General features: G+C 36.7%; 2 protein-coding genes across 5 annotated transcripts in view; one reads left to right on the forward strand and one right to left on the reverse strand.

The window, feature by feature from the left end:
* Positions 1 to 1,370: 1,370 nt before the first annotated feature.
* On the reverse strand, positions 1,371 to 20,498 carry LOC124274840 (protein FAM228B-like). 2 transcript variants are annotated; one of them, XM_046710204.1, is made up of 8 exons: positions 20,436 to 20,498; positions 10,945 to 11,068; positions 10,574 to 10,732; positions 9,867 to 9,944; positions 8,346 to 8,543; positions 7,380 to 7,460; positions 5,034 to 5,266; positions 1,371 to 2,858 (listed from the first exon to the last, which is right to left on the reverse strand). In XM_046710204.1, the coding sequence occupies exons 2-8, from the start codon at positions 11,050 to 11,052 to the stop codon at positions 2,636 to 2,638; spliced, it is 1,080 nt and encodes a 359-aa protein (XP_046566160.1). In that variant the 5' UTR covers positions 11,053 to 11,068; positions 20,436 to 20,498; the 3' UTR covers positions 1,371 to 2,635. The 2 variants fall into 2 exon arrangements, with proteins under 2 accessions (XP_046566160.1, XP_046566161.1); XM_046710205.1 differs by lacking the exon at positions 20,436 to 20,498 and adding an exon at positions 11,260 to 11,328.
* Positions 8,481 to 25,686, forward strand: part of LOC124274841 (profilin-4-like) — a 28,531-nt gene continuing 11,325 nt past the window's right edge. Inside the window, exon 1 of one of the 3 annotated variants that reach the window (XM_046710209.1) lies at positions 8,481 to 8,563. Coding sequence is in view for 1 of the 3 variants with exons in the window: in XM_046710206.1 (XP_046566162.1) it covers positions 23,246 to 23,299 (54 nt within the window). In the remaining 2 variants the exon portion in view is untranslated. Of the gene's footprint in view, positions 8,564 to 11,571; positions 11,631 to 23,030; positions 23,300 to 25,686 lie in introns of those variants that run through there. The other 2 variants (XM_046710208.1, XM_046710206.1) reach the window with 2 other exon arrangements.

The raw sequence follows: 25,686 nt of genomic DNA on the forward strand, positions 1-25,686 counted from the left end.
CAACCGATCATGTTAGTACGACAAGCATCACCAATCTGTAAACCATGTCTGAGTGAGGTATCCTTGTGTCCGTGGCATGGTATCCAGATATTAAGGCACTAGCGGGCACTCTCACACACTAGTACATGTTTCTCACTATAGAATTGCAAAATGTTAACACAATGTTAAAAAATCCAATTTCACATAACTTGATGTGGCATTTTGGGGACATTTTCCCCATATCTGTGGAATAATATACCTTTGTACATTCACTCAATTCCAGAAACTACAATAACTTGGTTGGTGCATATAATCATACCCCAATTGCACAGACCAATGCTCAGGATGTCAATCACTTGATTATCTGGTCCAAACTCATTATACCTGTGAAGGTCTGGGTTAGAATCTCGATCTTGAGTAAGGTAAAATAGTAGCACAGCTATATACTCACTCGCTGATGTCTCTGAAGCATCATGTTCGAATCCACACACTGAAATCGACTCTCTGTAGGAGCCGATCTCTGGGATCGCCTGTATAATGACATTGTTATGAAAGTACCAAAATACGAAGTTTTGAAATATAGTCCGTTTGGCTCAAAAGCGGCTCACACCAGGGCCTCCTTTCACAATGCACTAAGGTGCTTGTCGTAAGATGTGACTAAAGGGATCGGGTGGTCAGGCTCGCTGACTTGATTGACACATGTCATCAGTTCCCAAATGCGCAGATCAATGCTCATGCTGTTGATCACTGGATTGTCTGGTCCAGACTCGATTATTTACAGACCGCTGCCATATAGCTGGAATATTGCTGAGTGCGGCGTAAAACTAAACTCATTCACTCCAAACTCATTACACAAATACTTGCATACTCGATAGATGAATGTGGGTTTGATTCCTGACTTGCCACAATTGTTTCTAGGTTTGCCTGCACCAAAGAGATAAAAGTTGAAACCATCATCAATTAGCGCTTTCTGACCACATTAAGCTGACATGCTTAAAAGCCCTGACCGCCTCCGTGGTTTAGTGGTTAGAGTGTCCGCCATGAGAGCGGAAGGATCTCCAACAGCTTCATATCAAAAGACATTAAAATATGGTACTTGCTGGTCCCTGCATGGCGCTCGGCAATAATGGGTACAACAAGGACTGGTTGGCTCGGAGTCAGTATAATGTGTCCGAGTGGGGTATTCATGCTTAACTGCGGCATGGTATCTCAGTGAGCTAGCACTATAAAACCAGCTTACAAAAATGTAAGTCTGGGCTAGTACAAGCAGCCACACATGCATGCACGTTGTCATATGAGCGAAATATTTTTAAGAGCAACGTTTAACCCCAATTCACCTGACCTTAAAACCCCAATTTGTACATGATACCAAGAAGAAAAGATCATATAGATATTGTCAAATAAAAGAATGTTTATTTCTGTACACTAAACAGTAACCGTGTCCAACATGGAACAGTAACCTACAAAAAAATAACACTGGGCAACAATCCTTGACAAGTAAAACATTCAGAACACCCTTTACTTTCCATTATTCTTTTTCATTGTCAAAAATCAACCTGATCAGTTCTTTAAAAACGTAGCTCTCAGTTACAGACTTGTGCAAGTTGTGTTGCCTTCAGTGTTAGATAATACTGCTTGTTAGCTAAGGCATTTATGCTGGATGAAAGACAAGACTGTATAGAATATAAACAACATGTATCTACATAAATAACTCATAGCAGTCACTGGAGATACATATAAACAACAGCAGTTGGAGCCTACAGAGGCAGCCACAGGAAGATGCATTCAGGCACTATACATATGAATGTATTGTACATAAGAATATATTACGTAAGTCAGCAGTATATCACATACAAGAAATACATAATTGCTTTTACACGTTCAAAAGATTGGGTGCAAATATGGTAAATATATTTAGTTCTTGTGCTGATGTGAGTTCGTGAATATATCAAAACAAATTGGCTTAAAATTATAAAGATATACATCATACATTTACCTAGCAACCAATTCTATTGCCTAACAACCATGTATTGGAGATCCAAAAGTTCAGTGATGAGTAAAGGACATCACCAAATATGTAAGATATGGGTAACAAGAAATTACAAACTGATTCATATAAATTCAATCATCACTTTCTAGGTTTGAAAATACAGAAAAAACATTAATGGAGAAATAACAATATAAAACAAAGTCTCTTCATTGAGAGTTTAACAAATCATTACAGGTTCAGAACAGTGTATCAAACACTTTCAAAAGAAAGTTTACAAAAATTTAAATTATTGGTCTCAATATCCAATTCTTGTTGACTTTCTCAACAAACAACCATTCTAGCTTACATCAGGAAGAATTTTAATCAGTGTATAATTCAAAACTGAAAGTTCACATAAATAAATCACATTGATCGCTGTTAAAGCACCATAAACTGACAAGTTTTGTTCTTCCCAGGTACCATTCTACAAGGATCAATAAATGCAATAAAAATGATTACCATACAACTGACTGGTTGCATTTCACACGACTATTTGTACCATAGACAGACAAGATTGATGTTAATTTTTCAAATGCAATGTTAATTAAACTACTCTGCACATTTGGTAAAGTTTCCCACTGCAACACAACAGTCCAGAGATTCCGACATTGTCCAGTATCTGTGAGGTCAGATACATTTGGTCACTACTTGATGTTCCCCTCTGTCGTGATGCACGATCATGGGTGGGCGTGGCACCTCCACGGGGACAGTGTTGTACGGCGGGGTCACCTTGAACATGCGTTTCTTCTGACACTGCAGCTCTCGGTCGACAATTTGGGGGTCAAACTCTTGTTGGGCCCACTCCTCGAAATTTAACATGCTGGTTGTTCCGTGGCCATGCATTCGGCGCCTGTTGTAGAAACCCAGAAACACATGTAAGTCAGAACTCTCAGTTTCTACATGGATCTTATAAGGCCCAAACAAATAGTCTAAATTGCCAATTTCCTGCCCGACTATAAAATGAGATGAAACAAGAAAGTCACAAACATATTTAAAATTAATCAAGCTGAACACCTCATGTTGAGTTTCCATACATGGTTTTCTTTCTGGATAATCTTTTATACAAAGTTGAAGGAAGTCAGTCCTAGGTAAAGGGAGGTAATTGAGTCTGTACCCTGTGTCCGATATGTGAAGTGGTCTATAAAATCACATGCAAATCTGCATTGATTTATCACAGGCATAATTTAGACTATCTTTATGCAATTAATTTTCATATTTATCAAAGAAACAATCTGACTAAAATCATGACCTGAGACTTGTTAGGAAATATAAATCTGGGACTTCATTATATTTTATGAAGGTACTTGTGAGAACAAAAATTACATTAATAACTGCAGGAACAATATGGTTCAATTGTCAGAGATAAGTGTTAGCTTCATGAACCAATCAGTATCTACATCTAAGTTTAGACACTCAGTGGACAGAGCAGAGCCCATCACAAGTTCCACCATAGGTGACAAATGAAAGTTAATAATTACTTGGATACCTGGCTTACTCTGATGTCAAAACTTCAAATCATGCCATTTATCAGGCGAACCCCACATCTTATAGACCAGAATCCCAAAGGGTAGAAACAGGTGTCAATATTTGAAATATTTGATCAGTAGTCAAAGATTTCAAAAGTGAGCCACAGTCGACTTGGTGATACCAAAAATCACATATTAACCACAGGTTTCCTTGACCTATGTCCAGCTTTACAATCCACGCAGTTGTGACAAAAACTCCATTCACCATAAGTGAGACATACAAGATGATTATGACATGTGTCAATCAGTAACTAGTGCTAAATTTAGTATTCAGTTTGACACAGTTATGTATTACACACACATATTCTACATACATCCATAGATTAATCTAAGTATTACATGTACATGTTTATATCAGATGATAACACTACATATTATGATTTACTAACACACAGTGTACATACAGTACAATCCTGGTAATATTTAACCTGTATTTTGAAATGTCCATAGATTAATCTAAATATTACACGTTTATATCAAATGTTAACACTACATGTTATAATTAACTAACACACAGTGTACATATGATACAGTCCTGGCTAGCTATTCTCAAAACATTCGTAGCCCTACGAACCTCTTAATGCCATTCTAACACAGTGGCTACGATTTAAGTTAAGAATTCTGAGGGCTACGAACGTTTCGAGAAAAAGGGCCCTGGTAAAAATGAACCTGTATTTTTAAATGTCAAACGATCTCCTAAAAGACATGTTAAAACAGTACATAACAAAGTTCACAACTTCTAAAAGTACAGTCATCATGATATGGCTCAAATATTGCCAGTGTGACATTAAATTTTTAACTTATTCATAATGTACTGACAAATTTGATCAAGAGGAGTTTCGAGAGTTTTTATCACAGCAAAAAAGATGCTTTGAAACGTGCATCAATTTAAAGAGTGTCTGCTTTATATATTTCAGAAAATGGCATTCATGTAAGTTGATTTGATAAAGAAATTGTGAACAATAGACAAACACCAACATATGTCACATATTGCTGAATATGTGTAAGACGATATGGAATAAGTGTTATGAGTATAGAACCAGCACTTAGCTCATATCTGTGTTGGAAATAAAAAATGCATCAAGAATAAAGATGAATCAAATCCACTCACAATTTCAATTTTATGAATGATTGAACTTGAAGTAAAAAACGAAAAATAATTTACAAAACAAATATTTAGACTTTAGTGAAAGACATATTCAATTTCATTGATTACAATGGGAAACAATGAAAGAAGTTACAAACTGAAAACAACAACAATGAAATAGTCTTTCGAGGCAGTTCCCCTCGCATCCAAAGGGCATTATCTCATGCCAAACAAATCTTTCACCCCAAGGACTGGACCCATTTTTCTCAAAGTAAATATCAGCCTGTCATATTTTCAGTTTCCTTGAGAAAATGAACCAAAACACTGGGTTCAGATCATGTAAATAGTTCTCCATGAAATTAATTCTGATCTTCACATGCTGGTTCCATAAACTAAGAAGCATCTAGGCTACCTGCTTATCTGTCTTGGAGAGCTCTCTATATTGACTAATGGCATCTGCAGCCACTGCAGACTGTCGGTGCCATGGCGCCCCAGGGGGACCAGTGGTAGAGGGGGCAGCTTGACCTGTTCCAGATCCTGGTCTGTGTATCGTGTTCCGGTCATGCATCGCAGAATGGTCCGTTCTTCCATGTTCCGCTCTCGACTCTGGGACAAGAGTGGGTCTCGAAGTGCTTCTGTCTCAACCTGCAGGACATGAGCTAATGACATGATGATTTACCTTCAACAATTTATATTGTTTTCATAATGCACAAAATATCATTTTCTGATTTGAATTGGTTTCCTTACGGGAGAGTAATAACATTTCATTTAACAGTTAAAGTTACAATTATTTTGATTGAAAAAAAATGCAGTTATAACAAAAGCACAGAAAGATTTCAGCATTTTTCATAGTATGCAATTATTTTGTCATTATCTGAAAATGTATTTTTCCTCTGTGTTCACTTCATGAAGACTATTTCAAGACTGTTTTCATTCAATGCCCAACAGCAAATGTATTTTATCAAAATATGATAACAAAAATAAAATAAAGATATGGAACTGACTGAAAGTTTGGTTTTTGCTTTTTATAGTCAGGCAATTAAAATAGGCTACCCACAGCCTTGTATAATTGTATCTATTTTTATAAGTTTGATAACTGCTCCCTTCAAACCTGAATAGATCATCTTTTTCTTCTGTGCATGACCTAGGAATATATTTACAAGCTCATGCAAGCTCATTTAATTCTAAAGGTCCCTTTGTAAAAGTTCCAAAAAAGTATGTTGAGACAAGGGGTTTTATAGGTAAATGTATAGGAAATGCCTTTCTACTATATTTTACTGTATATGGGTATTGCACATTCCTGTCATGTTGTTAGGTTTCAAATTCATTTTTAATACACCCCTAAATTCACAAAATGTTAGAAGTTTTGTCAAAATACAAAACTGCGACCTGAATAGTCAACTTAACTTTTCCACTGGGTACATGACACTTCTTCTGATTCTTTATCTTGTTCCTTCATCAGCAAACTGATGTCGCGTAAACTAAGAAGCGTTTCGGAAAGTGGGTGTTGTGTATCATTATGAATTAGAAATGAAATGTCATGATAATGAATAAAAAAAAAGTTATCCATAAAATGTGTCGTGTATTGATGTTCGGCTATTATTAACTTCTAAATGTCTTTTCCGGGGCGGTGGGGTAGCCTAGTGGTTAAAGCGTTGGCTCGTCACGCCGAAGACCCGGGTTCGATTCCCCACATGGGTGCGATCTGTAAGGCCAATTTCTGGTGTCCCCCGCCGTGATATTGCTGTAATATTGCTAAAAGCGACATAAAACCAAACTCACTCACTCACTCACTAAGTGCCTTTTCCACAGGGTTTCAGGATATGCGAATTTGGAAAAAGGGGAGGTAACTGCATATAAGCCAATACAATAGTAACTTATATACAAGTGGAACTAGTGAATGAATATTAAATTTAAACAAGTGTTATGTTATATATGTACATGTATCTGTATTGATTTGTAACATTTTGAAATAACATATTTCCAGGTGTAAGTGAATAGAAAGTATAATTGTCATGCATTTCAATTATTTTAAACAATCTCTTACAACATATCATATCTGGTCTAGATATTTTGTCATTTGTTCAATTTTAGTTTCATATAAATCCTTATTTGCATGACATTTGTTACAAGGTTCACTGAATGATGAGAGGAGACAGTTTTCTAAGAAGTATTTTGGGCCCACAAGCATGAGGTCTTGAAGTGTTGTTAGCTGTAATTTCATTTTGACCATGAAATGTATCACATTTGTAATACACTGGATTTGTGGAGAAAAGACAAGCTGTTTCCTCACAAGTGAATGCAGCTTGACCTAGTCTCATCTTGAATGGCTCCTAATCCCAATTACTGGGCAAATTTAGTATGCAAAGGGAGGTAATCCAATAGTAATAAAAAACATTGTCTCACATGGAAAACAGGAAATGGATTGGAGCCAATAAAGTTCATTTTGTTTCAGATGTGGCTGTGTTGATGAAATAGTTTGGTGATTCTTTTTATTGTAAACATACTTTGACAAACAATTAGGTTGCTGCTATGTTGATGCCAATAATGTCCTACTGGGTAATCATCCTACAGGTGTCATATCTCTCAGGTGCTAAGATCATATCATAACATATGTCATATTTGGAATTAACTTTCTCTGTAAAGTACAGGTTCTAGTACTTTTTTCAGGGGGTAGGGGAGTTGAATCCCATCCAGGATTTGAACCCAGACTCTGAGTCTAGCACCTAATCACATTACCCTGATGGGTTGACATTACCTTGATGGGTGCAGGTCTGTGGCCAGTGAGGGCCTGTGCATAATACTCTCCAGGATCCATGGTGTCCAGGAAAACATGCCCCTGTCACACAGATGTCAAAACATGCAAGGCTGTGCAGAAAACATTGAAACAACAACACTTGAATATGCTGAGTGCTCTGAACATTTACAGAAGCATCATGACAGTCAATCCAGCAGTAATCTGACACATCTAACAAAATACAAATGTTTCATCTCCTGGTGTGATCATTGTAAACATCCAAAACAAAACATCCCATACATTATTTAACGACACACATAAAGATGTCAGACCATGATGTAGCAGGAATACAGCATTAAACCTAACAACCCGTGAAGGTCCGGGTTAGAATATTGATCTTCCCGCAACCCATGCTTGTCGTAAGAGGCGACTACCGAGATCGGGTGGTCAGGCTCGCTGACTTGGTTGACACATGTCATTGGTTCCTTATTGTGCAGATCCATGCTCATGCTGTTGATCACTGGATTGTCTGGTCCAGACTTGATTATTTACAGACCTCCGCCATATAGCTGGAATATTGCTGAGTGCGGCGTAAAACTAAACTCACTCACTCATTAAACCTAACATACTCACTGAAAATATATGTGGACCCATTCAACCCTTTTACACCTTGGGGATGGTTGGGTAGCCAAGTGGTTAAAGCATTGGCTCGTCATGCTGAAAACCCAGGTTCGATTCCCCACATGGGTACAATGTGTTAAGCGCACATTTCTGGTGTCCCCTGACGTAATACTGCTGGAGTATTGCTAAAAGCGGTGTACAACCATACTCACTCACTTTTACACTTTGAGATAATGTTTCCTTTGTGCATTGCTTTCCTAACACATACATGCATGCAATGGAAGATCCATTTAATGATCCACAACTTGCTCACATGCATAATCATTGCACAAACATGCCAATACAGGTATGAACTACAAATATTACCTTATCATTCAGAAATTCCAAGTATTGCTTGTGCATCTCTCGTTTCCTGCGGTCAAGATCTGGCCAGTCATAACCATCCATGACACCGATGATCTGTTTACGGAGGGGCTCATACACCTGGTCATTCCACTTCTTGTGTAACAGCTCCTTCTTCCTGAGATCCAGCAGCTCCTTGTCTCCGAGGTACTCATCCACATCCTGGAACAACCATACACAGGGTTAGTACTTACACAGTCTTAGGATTAGCCCATAAATGTAACTTAGTAGAATTCAGGCTTTCTTAGTTGGTGTCAGTATATTACCTCTATTTGAGCCTGTAAGTGCTTCAAATTAAGTTCCTATTTACACATATGCTGAAGTCATTTTTTCTGACCAAACTGACTACTTATAGACTGTGGGTACAATGTGTGAAGCCCATTTCTGGTGTCCCCCGCCATGATATTGCTGGAATATTGCTAAAAGTGGCGTAAAACCAAAACTCACTAACTTCTAGAGGAGTGGTGCTAGTACTGTATCGCGACATAAACATTGTGTCTCAAGAAAAAGGCAGGATGCAACCTGTTTTTCTTGTAGTATGTTAATACCCAATAAACTACTGACACAAGTTCTCAATCTTGGAACAGGCAAAATCTGGAATTCTAAATACTCCATGATCTATATTCACAACAATGCACAAGTTCATAGAAATAGAGTTGTTTATGAAGGTTAGTGTTCAAGGCCTGCCAATGGTAAGTTTCACAAAGCACAAGAATTTCATTCCTCTATTAATGTTTACAGTCCACTTCTTGTGCAATTTTTTTAGCATGTAAAAATACTTCCTCTGACCAAAACCGGTCTTCTCATTTGACAAAAGTATTTGCCTGGACCTTCAAAGCTGGAACGATAATGACTGGGTTGGCAAATTAGAAATATGCAAATGTTCTAATCTACAAACCACCTATGTATTACTAAAGTTTGTATTTCAATTTGTACATTCACATATGGATAGAAGAGGGTCTTTTCAAAACAAAATGTTTTTTATCAGAGACTTCAATAGCCTGAAGATTTTTGGCAGTCACCTAATCATTTGAATAACTCAGTAAAAACTTGTATTTCCTGTGCAACATCTAGGCTTGTGATGATGACAGATTATCAGAATAATTCCAGCAAGATTGTCATTTTAGATGATTCTAGTTACAGTTCTCAACATGCTCAAAATATTCAACTATTTTGTATTGTTTTGTTCTCTTCTAGAAAACAGTCAACAGTCAATGTGTATCAAAGCAAGTATTTATCACCATGATCACCTTTTAACCTTTGACTACCAATCTCACTAAACAGCAAACACCTAAGACACATCAAGTTGACTTGCCTCAATATAACTAAAATACATTTCTAAAGAAAAAGACAATTCACTCAAACATTCAACTGGACAGTATCATGATTGTTTTACAACTATTGTGAAACCAGCCAGTGATTGTATTCTGTCTGAATCGTCTTGTCAATGCTGGGTGAAAGTAACACTGCTATTGATCATCTTACCCTGACAAATGTAGTCTCTGCTTCCAGTAATGGTCCATACAATTTCTTCACAGATTTTGATTCAGAGTCAGACTTCTCCTGAAATAAAGTTTGAGAAAGCATTTACTTCATTTATTATGTTTATGTATGTGTTGCAATAGATGTTAGTACCAAGTATGAGACTAGCAATATTTATTCATTTTTCACATCAATATATCTGATATCCTAAAAATTAACAGCATATTAAGCCATACACTTTCATTAGACACAATTTTGGAAGGCTGAAGGTTATTTTTCAAATCATCTATATTTGTTTGCCATAATGTGTTGGTTGTTCTAGCAGGAACAATCAAATTGCATCAAGTTTGAAACGTAGGATGTTAAAGCTTTCCATAGAGTGACAAGTATTCAATTCTGTTAGAGAAAGATCAAAACATTGAAATATTTACCCTTGTTTAATGCCAATATCATTAAAATCACATCTTTAAGTCTAATACCTATCTGCTCAAAAATCTCAGAACATCTGAGAAAAGGTCTCATAAGGGAAAACCTGTATGAACTTTGACTGCCCACCATAAAAAATAAACCCAGCTGAGTGGGTTTCTGTCCCAAAATACAAATTTATGAAACAATCACTACCTACAAAAATGTTCATAACTTTTTCAAATCTGTGTGACAAGAAAGAGCAAGCAGAGAGTGAAAACAAAACAATTTCTTCATCGACAAACCTGTAAGTCTTTTACTGTTTTTTCATTCAACCAATCCTGGATTTTCAGTGATTGACCAATGAGACTTTTGGAGTCTACTCCATTAGTTCCTGTCTGGCGGTGGTTAGACAAAGATGTATCGGACCTTCTGCTTGGTCTGCGTCTACTCCTACTAGCTGACTGGAAAAGAAACAATGATAAAAGATGATCATTCATTGAGTCTACAATACATTTTAAAGAAAATAAACTAGCTCCACAACACTATATTTTTGCGTAATGATTATTGATTACATAAACACAGGAAGAATAACCTGGGAAAATATCGGGGAAATAAATGAAATATAATTGACTTTCTACAGTGACACTGAGAGGTGTTTTTGTTCCAATCTTACCATGTGAACTTGCGGTGCATCCTTGTCTTGTGTAAGTTCTTTCACTATATCTTCAGAATGGATCTTAACAGATCCGCCTGGTTGTTTCATACACAAAAGTGAAGACATCGTACATCACCAACACCTGTCACAACATAAATATGAAAATCAAAACATCACTCAATCAAGCAAGTGGTTGGGTCGTGGCCGCCATGTGTAAACTGATGACGTCACGTGGCAACTGATTGTCCGTTCTCCAGCAGGTTCTTTGTGTATTTAGTCAAGTATTTTCTTCTACATAGATGCATTTTGTATCACAATATACATTGCACATACCAAAGTTGAATTTCGCACATGTGTGATCCGTTGTCGACTCGGAGAACGCATGATAAATATCGATTTTCCATAGCAACCGATAGTTTAATACATGATATTTTCTTTCCAACTAATTACACGATAAGGTATGTAAATACAAAGGTAGTTTGTGTAAACCAACAACATGTGCATGTCCATGAAGATTTCATATTTAATTATAATATCGTATCATTATTTGTTTTTCATATATACTCACGGACAAGAAATTACAAGATTCTTTGATTAACATATATATTTGAGTAGTTGGTTGGACTGCGTTCGAATTATTGTGTCAAGGGAAGTAACTCGCGTTTGTTTATAGTTTTTCTACACGTTTTCCGAGAAAACTTTTGGTGAGGCTTTTATTAATTACGTTTAATATTTAATTCAGTTTGGAAACCTCACTTTACAGTACATTGCACTAGAGTTTGGACTCCAAACAATGGGGACAAAACCACATGCAACCAAAAGTAAAACGCGTTCAAGAGCAGAGACCATAGACCATGTTCTCTACTAAGAGTAAGACCTGCAGAGAAACCTAAACTGTATGATGTATCCCTTCTGTTTCGAGGGGAAAGTCAAAATGGTGCAAAGGGAAACCCATTTTAATCAACCAAATTGTTGTCATGTTACTATGTATAGCTTATTCATACATGAGACCCGTGAAGGTCCGGGTTAGAATATTGATCTTCAGTAACCCATGCTTGTAAGAGGCGACTAACGGGATCGGGTGGTCAGGCTTGCTGACTTGGTTGACACATGCCATCGGTTCCCAATTGCGCAGATCGATGCTCATGTTGTTGATCACTGGATTGTCTGGTCCAGAATCGATTATTTACATACCGCCGCCATATAGCTGGAATATTGCGGAGTGCGGAGTAAAACTAAACTCACTCACTCTCACTGTTCATACATGAAAGGAAATCAGTTGTCATGGGTAGACAAAAGTCATACCACCAAATGTATTGGAGATGCCACCCTTTGTTCAACACAACTTTTATGTTGTTTTAACTGATTCTTTTGTGAAAATCCTGAAAAGAAAATCAACCAAAAGCATGCATGAGATTATCAAGATTGCTTTCAGACATATTTTTTCCACTTTTGATTTTTATGAAGTTTTTGTAGAATCAGATAGCTGATTCATTAAATAGTACCATCAAATGTGTGAAAAGTTTTTTTCATTATTGAGTGCTTTATTGAGAAGTGAAGATCCCAGTTATAATATTGATCTAACCTGTTTGTCTTCAGAGGCACCTATGGGATCAGATGATCGATGCGTGTGGATTAATGCTCATTATGTCTATCTCTGGATTTCCTGATAGCCATCATGAAGCTTGAATATTTATTTCTGAGTGTGGCGTGAAACAACAAAAAATTCACAAAGTATTGTGTTATAATTTACTACTTCATTCATATTCAGTTCCAAAAATGAGTTCAGTTCGGGTGAGACATTTATCTATTACTTTGTATAAGGGACACTGAAGTAGATATTTTATACTTTCACATTTCTGTTTTCTCTACACAAACATAATTATCACACTTTCTGTGGGATCTCTGCGTGTCATAGATTGAAGATCTGGGATGGGAAATGTGGCTGAAGTGTACATAAAATATTGTCATTTTGTCTTCGTAGTGATTTCTTTTGTGGTGTTTATTAGAGCCAAATATCTCTCCTACACTGGACTGGAAGACATTTCATGGCAGTATTTTTACAATATGAATTGTTTATTATAAAGTAAAATATTCCAGACACAAAGAATTTTAATGCAGTATTGACCTGTTTATCATGATAATGAGAGGAAGAGAAAGCTATTTCTTAGGTTTCAAAAGTATTCCTAAATTTATTTAATTCATTGCTCACCACATTCCCCTTGACTATTGGAGTTCGAAAGCTATTGGAGTTCTAAAATGAATGTGTGCAGATTACAATCCGTGGCAGGACCCAGGTGCAACCTCAGTCTCAAGTTTGTGACACATTTCTGTTCTCTGTAGCAATTCCAAAAGAGCGAGATTTACAGCTGTGTATATTTACAATCATGAACAATGTATTCATGCTCAATTATGGGAAATTACAAATGTCCACGCATATACCCATAAGGCTAGTTTGAAATAATATTTTTTCAATGTATTACACTTTTCAGCATTGTTATCGTGTAAACAAAATTATAACTGAAAAGTAAAACTTCAAAGTGGGCTGTTGAATATCACATTTTGAGGGCTTGTGACTTGACATCCCTTCAGTATTATGATAAATCTGCAGCATATCATTCAACACATGGGGTAAATTCTGTACAACTTTTCACTCTTTCTGAATCTGTGTATGGTCACCAGTAGAATCATCGTCTCTATCATTTCTGTTGAGGGATGCACAATGGTATCTGAGCACTCCTGTTCACTCTTTGACCGTGACATTATCTCTGAATGTAATGGGGCGGTGGGGTAGCCTAGTGGTAAAAGCATTCGGGTTCAGTTCCCCACATGGGTACAATGTGTGAAGCCCATGTCTGGTGTCCCCCGCCGTGATATAGCTGGAATATTGTTTAATAGCGACGTAAAACTGAACTCACTCTGAATGTAATGGACTCTTCACAGAATAACCCCCCTGTAGAGCATGTTCTGTGCACAACTAGTTCATTTTAGTAACAGTCTGCCATGATGTCAGCCAATCAGTTGGAGGAGAAGGTGCACGGGGAAATACTAACCTATGAATGTTAGGGGTGTCGCGATATGCTTATGTCAAATAGCAATTCATATCATGATATATGAGTCAATGTTCCATGTGTATTGTGATTCTTAATTTTTGCCATTTTTGCATGTTTGATGTGTTCCATCTAATGTGACGTTGCTATGTGCAGTCAAAACCTGTTGTATTGGCTCTGATTTGTGAGACTCTTATATTTGCAACAAACACTTGCAATTTTTATCACTGTTTTATTTGGATGAGTTGAGTTCATGGTTGAAACAATTCATAGTCCCAAGTGTTTGAATTGAGTTAAATGGTACTGTAATAAGTTGAACTCAAAATTTAACAAGAGACAACTTAGAACACGTTTGAATTTGTATCAAACGTAATGGCTGTACAGGTAAGAAACATCAAAATCAGGAAATTGGTAGAAACATATAGTAAAACACCTGGCTTTAGCATGGATCATGCTAAAAGCATTGATGTGTTGAACCATAGGATAAGTCAAGCTATGTTTGTAGACCTTAGAAGTTCAAGATAACAGGGTTTGACTGTGGTTTGTGTTGAATATATAACTGATTAATTTAGACTTGTTCTAGAATGGATAAGATTTTGTATTGTATTTTGCAGTTGACAACACTATTCCCAGTGGTCCATGCTTGGTTTTTGTAAAACCCTCTAACCTTTTGAAAATAGTCACAGCCTTGAACATAAACTAATATATGGGTTAGCATGTTATGCACTGTTGGATGTGAATTCACAGTGCACCAATGAATTGTGACACCCGTAAGACCTAAAAAAAATGTTGTGGTTTCCGATTTCCCGACCAACCCTTGAATTCTGGTGCCGATCCTAATTTTTTAAGCAGTATAAATGAAATAAGCTTTTAGATACCATTGTTTTTTTCTGGCACCGACGGACATCGGTCATTCTGATAGAGAAAGTCGACATGATGGCCAAAATCTTGATTGAATAAACAATTATACATTGATAAATGTGTTATTGGTTTGTACTTTACTTTAAAAAAAAAGGTAAAAAAAAAAGTCCTACCTACCTACACTAAATTTTAAAGAGGTGTAATCGAATCACAACATTTTTTGTATTTGGCCTAATGTTAATGGTATCTACATCATATATTGCACAGTGAAATGGGTATGGATACCTTGTAGGATCATTGTGCATTATGTCTTTAAAGAACATATACATTTTCCAATAGTATGAACATGTTTTGGTTCATCTTGTGGCAGGTCGCGGGTTTGTTCCCTGACCGCGTCATACCAAAAGACGTTAAAATATGGTACTTGTTGGTCCCTGCCTGGCGCTCGGCATTAATGGGTAAAACAAGGACTGGTCGGCTTGGAGTCAGTATAATGTGTCTGAGTTGGGTATTCATGCTTCACTGCGGCATGGTATCTCAGTGGGCTAGCACTATAAAACCAGCTTCAGTCTGGGCTAGTACAAGCAGCCGCACATGCACATACACACACATGCACGTCGTCATATGAGCAAAATATTCTCAAGGACGACGTTTAACCCAATTTCACCTCACTTCATCTTGTGGCCCAAGGTAGGTCATTGTAGAGAGTTGTCTCCCTTTGCCAGCATCTTCTTGTAGTGGGTTTGTATCCAAGATTTAACGCATATGATTATACTTGTCTAGTCAGCACCATGTATGTGACCAATGTAACGACAAGAATAAGCTAAACCCAAGTCAAATTACTCTGAAGATGCTAAGATAGACTTGCACAAGTCTCTAAGGTAAAAAATAATAGTTTAAGTGATAATTTCTAAAAAATAATAAATAACAGACTTGGGTCCTGTCCGGTTTTCTAGACTTGCCCTCTTTGAAGGATAGAATTACCAGTACTATACATCCATGGGGTCAGCATTCAGTACAGCCTTGGAGCAAGGCTAAATGCTAAGACAAATGAAGATGATCCACTCTCTCCTGAACTCAACTGAACTCTCCTGAACAAGGCTATTGTGGCAGGAGTCTCCAGGCTATTTCTCACTATAGAATGAATACCGGTATATCAACACTGGATTGTGGACGATGCTCTGAGCTGGTTCCTCCTGCATCAATTAGACATCTACAGCTGAAATACTGTTCAATGTGCATGAAACCATGCTTCCAGTATTATTTTAGATGATTGATCATTCATGTTAAAGAAATGAAGTGTTTGAAAGTTTCGATTGTCTGCTTAAAGTCTGAGTCACCAGCTGTATATGTTTTAAGGATCTTGACCAGTTTTTTTGTTCCTCACAGAAAGAGGTTGGCAAGAAGATAAATGTGTGTATGACTTAGTTGTGGTGGATGGTTGTGTATGGTGATGGTGTTTTAGGTGTGTAGTAATAGTGGCTGAAGTAGTCATAAAAGCACCATTTACTTGGAGTTTTCACACTTGTAGTTAAAAATATCAATGTGTTGAAGTCTTTATTTCTACCTAAATGATAATGATTATCATTAACTTTGCATAGCGATTCCTTAGTGATGTCCTTTAAATTCATCCTGGTTTTATTGTTGTATCAGATGCCAAGGACCCTTTGACTAGATCAACCATGGTCTGAGGTTATTTCAGCATTTGTTAGTTGGAAAATGCACTTAACAAATCCATAATTTAATTCAATCAGTTTTGAAAGATTGTTTCCATATTATGTTACACATGTGATTTGTTATTTGTATTTCAAATGTAAACTTGACAAATTTACTTTTGGTCAAACAAAATGTATCTGCAGGGAATATTGATGACAATGTTTTTGATTTTTGTAGTTTATACGAGAGACTCTTGTGTGATATAGTCACAATGTTTTGTTGAAAAATAATATGGTTTTAGGTCACCTGAACTATACATTTATGTGAGCTTATGTAGTGTCATGTTTTCCATCTTACAGTCCGTTTGAGTCAGAAACGGACCGATGAATTGCAAATTTTATCATTGTACAAAATTGCCACATAAATATAAATAGTACACATGTTTATCATTTACTAATACCCAACAGCTTTCTTATATTTGAAAATTTTCCAGACTCCACCAAAAAAGTTCTTTAAGAAACTATCATTAAAATTTTGACACAGTTCACTATTTGTTACGAGGGAGGAGTGCAGAGAAAGGGACAGCCAGGCGTTAGAGAAGCACGTGCACAAGTGCCTACCAAGTTATTGATTCATTAGCCTGTGCTGTGCCGTCTCCATCCTTTCTCGCACACCTGGCTGTCCCTTTCTCTGCACTCCTCCCTCGTAACAAATAGTGAACTGTGTCAAAATTTTAATGATAGTTTCTTAAAGAACTTTTTGGTGGAGTCCGGAAAATTTTCAAATATAAGAAAGCTGTTGGGTATTAGTAAATGATAAACATGTGTACTATTTATATTTATGTGGCAATTTTGTACAATGATAAAATTTGCAATTCATCGGTCCATTTCTGACTCAAACGGACTGTAAATGTTTTCAACAATACTAAGAAATCTTAAAGCATATTATGATAAAGCTTTGAATGGATTACCCAAGTTATAGTGTCCCAAAAGTGATCAAAACATAATCAGTGAGCATGTGTCGTGTGTAACAACAATCAGTATGTTTTTTGGCATATCATGATTTTTTATCCTGCCTTAGACATTGACCTCGACATATTCCATATCTGATGCATATACTATTTAGCATAAGAGGATGTTGAGGCCAAAATGACGGGCATCTGATTCAATTCCCATATGCCAAATTTTTAGTCATCAGATTTTCGTTTTCTGACATAGTTGATGATAAAAGTCACTTTCAGTAATCTAATTTTGAATTATCTGCCCTTTAGTCCTTGAGCCTAGTGCAATGAGAATGTTTGGGTCACGGTGTTCAGATTCTTGCAGATACTGGTGATATATGTGGGTGCTTTAATTTTGATAATTTCAAGATATCTCTGTTGGAAATATTGGCAGAATAATTAATAATATATAATGATAAATGACAATTATATAACAGGGCTGAAAGCCTGGTACACTTGAGACAACATAAAGGTGCAAATAAATTAAATAATTTTAAACATACCTTCCATAGCAGTTTTGTTTTAACCTACTAAGTCTGTGAAGGACCATATATGTGAAAGTTTCAGTATTAACTAATCCTAAATAAGTGTTATGTTCCCAGCAGTATGTCCTGAGCAGCACTTGACAGAGTCCACATTAAGGAAGTTTCTCTGTATGATGAAAGTTACATGCCTATTTCACAGCTTTGTTTAGTCTTTATCATATTAATTTGATATAGGTAAGTACCGTATATTACCGTCTATAAGCCGAATTTTGAGGATGAAAAAAAGCAGTCTGTAGAAGGGGGTCAGCTTATCTATGGGTTACGTTTTCATCGAACTTTTTTCCAGGGGTAAGAAAACAACATCGTATCACTTCGCGTGAACAAACAACAGAAGACAACTTTGTCAGTAAAGACATCAAATTTGCAATTAAACATCACTAGACAAGATTATTTACCTTTTAAGTTCTAAGTTGTTTTTGCTGGGTATTGTATTATTTGCAGGGATTAAGATTACCGTGTGTATTTGAGCTGGAAATAGCAATCAGCTGTGCACATGTTTCCTGGTTATCAAGTTCAAACATGCACAATAATATAACGGGATGATTTCTGACGCAGTCATCAGTAAAATTATTTAACCCAAAGAAATATATCCTAGCATTGTGTAATTTTAATTACAGTTTTTGCTCTATTAATGTAAAATATATATAATCAACACTAAGGTGAACGTGGTAAGCGGAAGTTGTACGCACATGGAATGGGGTAAAATAAGCAAGCCATTTAAATTCACGCATTTTTACCGATGTTACTGTAAACTAGCAGTCCATGGAAAACGAAGCGGTAATCAGTATGTGATTGTTGAATGGGGTAAAATAAGGAAGCCAGTTTGTTGACATGTGATCTTCGAATTACAATAAGCATGATATTTAGTGAAACAAAATATATTATCCATTTTCTGTCAACTACACTTCATTACGATTAGTGAATTGTTTGAATAATGTGAACCAAAGTTATAATTATTGGTAACTGACAGTTGTCTGTGGTCTGTGTTTGCTGCAATTAGGACCCCATCGCGGGGGGGTCGGCTTATGCCTGAAACATACCATTTTGACACTGATTTTAAGGGTCAAGTTTGGGGGTCGGCTTATCTATGGGGTCGGCTTATAGACGGTAATATACGGTATATATATTATAAGTTGTATGCTTCTCTCGAGGGTAATACGGTCTGATGTGCCCCTCTTTGTAGCAGTGTCACCCGAGCCGTATATATATTATGCATACAATCACCATATACTTTTCTTGGTGAAGTTTGATCTTTTTACCCTGGTATCTACATCTTTGGTTTACAATTTTTTATTCTTATTTGCATTCTGTATTGTAGCCTTAAACTGTAACTATTTCAGGTGAGCATCAAAACCTCGTAAAGGAGTAACACATGTATTGGCCATGGTGTTGCTTACGTTTATGGCTCCTAATTGTATCTTCTTGCTGAACCCTTTGTTATACTACTGAGTCTTCATTTCATAATCACATACAGTCCTTGTGAAAAGGTTAAACATAATTGCTGAATGTATTTTTCATGTGTATTTTAAGCATTTACAGCCATGACAGCCATAATAATAAAGCAGAGACCATATAATAGAGGGCTCTATTATATGGTCTCTGAATAAAGTGACATGTATCTTTACATCACTATTGTATAATAATCACGAACCAATCATACTATTTATTGTATTTTTTAGTTGTTCCTTACATTTGGGAAACTTCCAAGCAAACTCTCCTCTCGGGAGTGCTTGGTGATACACCAATGATGTCTTTTTAGTGTCTTACATAAAATCTCTCACCCTGTCTCTACAGTTTTATTTAATTGTACAATGGGTGTGTTTCTTCACAGATTTCATCCTTTATGATAGAAACCCCAGTGGTGATTCTAGTAGATTCTAGTATTGTTAAATAGAGACTATGACGACAAGTTTATGGATAACTTCTTATATTTTGTGAGTGCAATGTTTCAATTCAGATTCTTGTTCCATTGTCAAGCTGCCATTCCTGCTAGATAACAGTACAACAATCTCTATCAAAATGTCCCACTCACTCCTTATATTTGTCAGTATTATACGTTCCAACTAAAATGCCACGCAAAGAAGGACAAGGATGACATACATGCATCATCCATGCAGGATTTTGATATGTAAAATTGTACAATAATTAAACTGTTTCTTGTTGTGGCCTTACGATGATAGTGCTTTGTTTTCAATTATATTCTTTGGGAGCTGCAATGTTTCATAATTTAAATGTTTATATATTATGCTGATAGTGACATTCTACATATAAGATATAATTTCTAATCTTGACAAATGAGATCATCTAAAATTATATGAATTAAGTAAAATAAACTACATTGAGAGAAGTGAGTATTGGCTTACATTCCCAGCACAAGGTGTGTAGAAATCAACCTACCTCAGCCAGTAGTCCCTGCCCCAGTACTAACCAACCCTGAGCATGGATCATTTGGGATAAATCCATTGACTGAGTTGCCGTCTACGATATGTGTTCTAATCAGCCATGTTTAAGCTGCTAAGCTGTCTACAAACATATCACACTGGCTCTATGATACTGTAGCCTGTACCCAAATTACAGAGTATTGCAGAACCAAATGTACTGAGCACTTACAGATATTTAGCATTATTTTATTTGTTTTGTTTAACTATTGTATGTATCTGTGCATATGGATTTCACTGTTTACTTAAGCAGTTTATGCAGTTTGTACATTAATACAGACCAATAAAGAATATTTTTTGTAGTTACAAAATGTAACTTTGAAAGGGGTGAAGTAAGATGTAATTGTAATTTCCTTAACAGAACTATTTACAAAGCAGCATTTGAAGGGTCTTCATCTCATTCCCTCATAATTCATCCTCTAGATTTCTGGTTAACATACACTAACCCTTGGATCCATTCCCGTGATTCTGAGGATCACAAATTAACAATTTAATGATGAATCAATTGCAGTATAAGGGATGGTGTGAAGAAGGAAGCTTGTGTGTCCAAGAAATCAAAGTCATTTCCAATTTTAACAGATATAAAAACATCCTTGCCATCAAAAATATTTATTTATTTGGTGCATCAGTCAGTTTATCAAAGTTGAATTCCTCCCAAATTTGAATCTAGCCAACATGATATGGCTGAACCAACATTGAGGCTGGTTTGTAACTCATGTTATGATTTGTATCGATACATAAACCAGGTACTAGCGCAGCCAATCAAATTGGCAAACGGAAATCAAGTGCAGGTAATTTGAAATTGATTGCAAGGATCCAGGGGTTTATGTAGGTTTACCGAACTGCTGTCCTGGCGATGTAGAGGATGATGCTGCTCTTGATAACATGGACGTTAGGGTAGTGATGTGGTTACAGCACTAGCTCATCTCACTGAGGACCTGGTTCAATAACCTATGTGGTGAAAATGTGTGATTCACTGCTTTCCCTCCCACAATGTTGCTGGACAATTGCTGAAAGTGGTGTAAAACTCACTCATTTCAATTGCTATTTCAGGTCTTGTAATATCTTGCTATCGGTTTTTAAGAAATGTACCACTTATCTAAGGCAAATGCACTTCAAATGCTGTGTGGAGTTGTGTCCCTTTGGTGTTCCAGAATCCTGTTTTCCCAGATTTATAATTGATTATGATTTTTCTATTGTCAACAGCATTCCCTTTCTCATGGGTTTAAAAAAGTTATAAAAACCTAGAGTAGCATTTCTTCAGGTTTCATTCCCACATGCAACATTGATCTGATTACACTTACTATTTCATTGAAGTAGTAATTTCACAAATATTTTGTATAATGCTTATGTCATTTCACACTCTAGAAAGCAGGGGAGAAAAGATAATATTCCTATTATATGATGGCCATATTCATAAAATGGTTAACATGCCTGTGCAACCTTCCAAGTAATCAAGTTTTTGTGATCCCCACTTGTATTAGTTCTGCTTTCCTAACTTTCTGACATTGAATTTAAGATTGATTGTCCTTCTTGTCCAGAGACATTTTTCTCAATTACAAGGATCCCTTCACTGCATGTCATGTAATACTGGCGTGAAGGTACAGGTATTGAAATTACCCAGTGTCTGTGAAGAGCTATTGAACTTTTTTAGATCAATGCATTCATTTTTTAAATTGAGCATTGATAGGGAATAGTTCTGAACCAAGCTGTTGTCCTCTTTCAGATATCATTTTGTGCTGACATAATGGGGCTTGTGTTGAAGGACAAGTAGTGGTACAATGACTACATAAATAATGAGAATGGCCAGGGGTGTTCTATGCGATATATAAGCTGTTTATGTCATGCAACAATATGATTATTTAACACACACCGGGTATACGAACCTTGCAATGGGAGTTATTATAAGCTGATGGCCCCGTTAGCTGGTCTCCCAATGCATGCTAAGCCCATTCTGAACACCCAGTCTTGTGACTACAGGGTAATTTAACCACTTCTAATCAAGCGATTCAAACCTTTATCACAGCTATTCAGCTAAATCAATGAAGCAACAAAGGTTCCCCCATTGCATTGAACACAAGGATAAAGATTTGCCACCCTTTGTTTCTTAGCATTTAATCTGTGTAGCAACAGTCAGCTTAATATCTTACTTTTTCCCCTTATTGATTTGATAAATGCTGGAATTCAGATTTGGTTCTTAGAGTGATTTGATGGAGTGTTGTTAAGCAGGAGTTAACTGTCTTAGCAAGTTTCGGGGTCAGTGGATCATGGTGTAAAACATAGTAGGGTCGTGGAGGATTGCCATCTCGCTGAACAAGAAGATCGGGAAACACGGAATATCACAATCAGTTGTGACAGCCGCCTCGCTTAACTGGAACGTTGATGTCAACCGTTTCTAGCTCTGTCTTGGGAATAATATTTACATAGACCTGTTTGTGCATTGAGAGGACAGATTGTTTTTATGTCAACAAGCTATTAGTTTCAGTAGTATGTTACAGTGTGGTGATAGGGTTGGATGTCATATGGAATTTATGGGATCAAATTTCTTCTAAGTTGCGAAGGATAATTGCATGTATCTTAAAGTGAATACTGACTGATGGTTTGTTAGTGCATTCTAAGTCAGCCTCAGTTGTGTGGATTTTGGAAGTGGTGTGTGGACATATTTCTCCTTGGACACCACGGGTATCACAACTTCGGAGGATAGCTGTCTATTACTTGGGCACTGAGAGCGTTTTTCTCCAGTAACGGTGACTGAAATTCCTCTTGAAGATGGCTGACTTGGATTTCCAGAACAACCCCATGTATCAGGTCATGGGAGTGCCAGTAAGTGTGGATATCTTCCTGTCAGAGATACACATTGTATTCTCTCTGTTGTTTTGTAAGGTATGCCTGTTTTAACTTAATATGTGTTGCTTCAGCGTTGCCAAGGCATTTCCTAGCCTATACGGGAGCGGTGGGGTAGCCTAGTGGTTAAAGCATCTGCTTGTCACGCTGAAGACCTGGGTTTGATTCCCCACATGGGTACAATGTGTGAAGCCCATTTCTGGTGTCCATTACTGTGATATTGCTGGAATATTGCTAAAAGCGGCGTAAAATGTAAACTAACTCATGGCATTTCCTGACCTATATACAAATGATCATAATCATGATAATTATCATGGTATTATGAAATGGCTGAAAAATTAAATCAATGTATTTCTGTTTCATGATACAAGGTGATTAAAGTAGGTAATTATAATAATAATAGAAACTGTTATATATATTGAGCAGGTAAATCTACAATATATCAACAGATGGATTATTACCTATTTTTTTCAAATGTGTGAAGGGGTTGCATTTTACTTTTATATCTTGTTCTTTTGAACATGTTGTTCAAGGCATTTTCTGCTCACTTTATCTTTCAATGGATGTGAATTTGCTCACTTTCAGTTTTTGATCTCACTACATACATGTGATATTCTGAGCTCTTCAGCAGCCCATGCTTGTTGTATGAAGTTACTAGCTTGATCAGCTGACTGACTTGGTTGATGTTCGTCATCATTTGTGTGAATTTCTTTTCTCTTTTATACAAAATTGGTGGAATCCCCACTGGATTTTTACAATGAGTGAAGCCCATTTCTGGTGTCCCTCATGATATTGCTATTTATTGCAACATATTTGCAAACTCAGTCAGTCAGTCATCATCATTTTGTGTGAATTGATGCTCATAGTGTCAACGCTTTAACGACTAGGCTACCCCACCGCCCCTCAGACTGGATTGATATAAGACAGGTGATGTGAGGAAGGTAGAGATGATAATAGTAATTTACTGTGATTATTCAATAATGAACTGCCTGTAAAGGTCTGAGTTGGAATATTGATCTTCAGTAACCCACGCTTGTCGTATGAGGCGACTAACGGGATCTGGTGGTCAGGCTCGCTGACTTGGTTGACACATGTCATCGGTTCCCAATTGAGTAGATCGATGCTCATGCTGTTGATTACTGGATTGTCTGGTCCAGACTCGATTATTTACAAGGGTGGTGGGGTAGCCTAGTGGTTAAAGCGTTGGCTCGTCGCGAAGACCGGGTTCGAATCCCCACATGGGTACAATGTGTGAAGCCCATTTCTGGTGTCCCTCGCCGTGATGTTGCCAGAATATTGCTAAAAGTGGCGTAAAACCAAACTCAGTCAGTCAGTCGATTATTTACAGACCGCCGCCATATAGCTGGAATATTGCTGAGTGCGGCGTAAAACTAAACTCACTCACTCACTAATGAACTGAGTCATCATTACAATATCGAAATTCTGTAAATTATATTTCTTTTCAACAAATTTGAATAACTATTATGATGACAGCTATTATTCAAAACAAGTTCCCCCTGATTTACAATCTGAATTGAGATAGCAGTATTTGTACATATATATTTAAGTACCTGATTGCACAAGTCTATCTGTCAGGGATTACGAGACTAGATCTAGTAAGCTTATGATATTTATGGCTGACAGTGAGACTCAGTCAAGTTGTGTTTTATTGTTTAGGCACAGTTTTATTGCCATCCAGTGTTTATGGTTGTCTTATCTGGGTTTGGAAGCCTGGAATGTACTTAAATCCCCTGAGACTATCAGAGAGGCCCAGAAAACAAATGCGTCTGGAATATATTTATAAAAATAGCTTGCATTATGAAAAAGACATCGATTGCTATCAAGTTGTACTGTTAGTATAGGACAAGTCTTGTACTGTCAGTATAAGATGAGTGATTTTTTATGAAATCATTTCCATTATATTTATAGTCCGTTTGGCTCAAAAGCGGACCGATGAATTGCAATCTAACTCGAAAACTTATAAACATAAAATACTCCATGAAAAACTGATCATAATGAAAACGTCAGACCTTTCTCTGCACTCCTCCCTCGTAACAAATAGTGAACTGTGTCAATATTTTAATGATAGTTTGTTAAACAACTTTTTTAGTTTTAGGACATAAATTCTGCAAACAAATCACAGAGTTGGTCTGATATTTTGATTATGATCAGCGTTTTATTGAGTATCATATGTTTATTAGTTTTTGAGTTAGATTGCAATTCATCGGTCCGCTTTTGAGCTAAACGCACTATAAGTTGGTTTTGATTAGATATGACGTAAGGCAGAACATACCTGCATAGTAAACTTACTCAATGATATAATACTTAGGTGAGTAAAATGACTGAAATACGCACATATTTGAAAG

The sequence above is a fragment of the Haliotis rubra genome, unplaced genomic scaffold (assembly GCF_003918875.1).
Source record: "Haliotis rubra isolate DU_JTF1 unplaced genomic scaffold, ASM391887v1 Scf195, whole genome shotgun sequence".
NCBI classification, from domain to species: Eukaryota; Metazoa; Mollusca; class Gastropoda; order Lepetellida; family Haliotidae; genus Haliotis; species Haliotis rubra.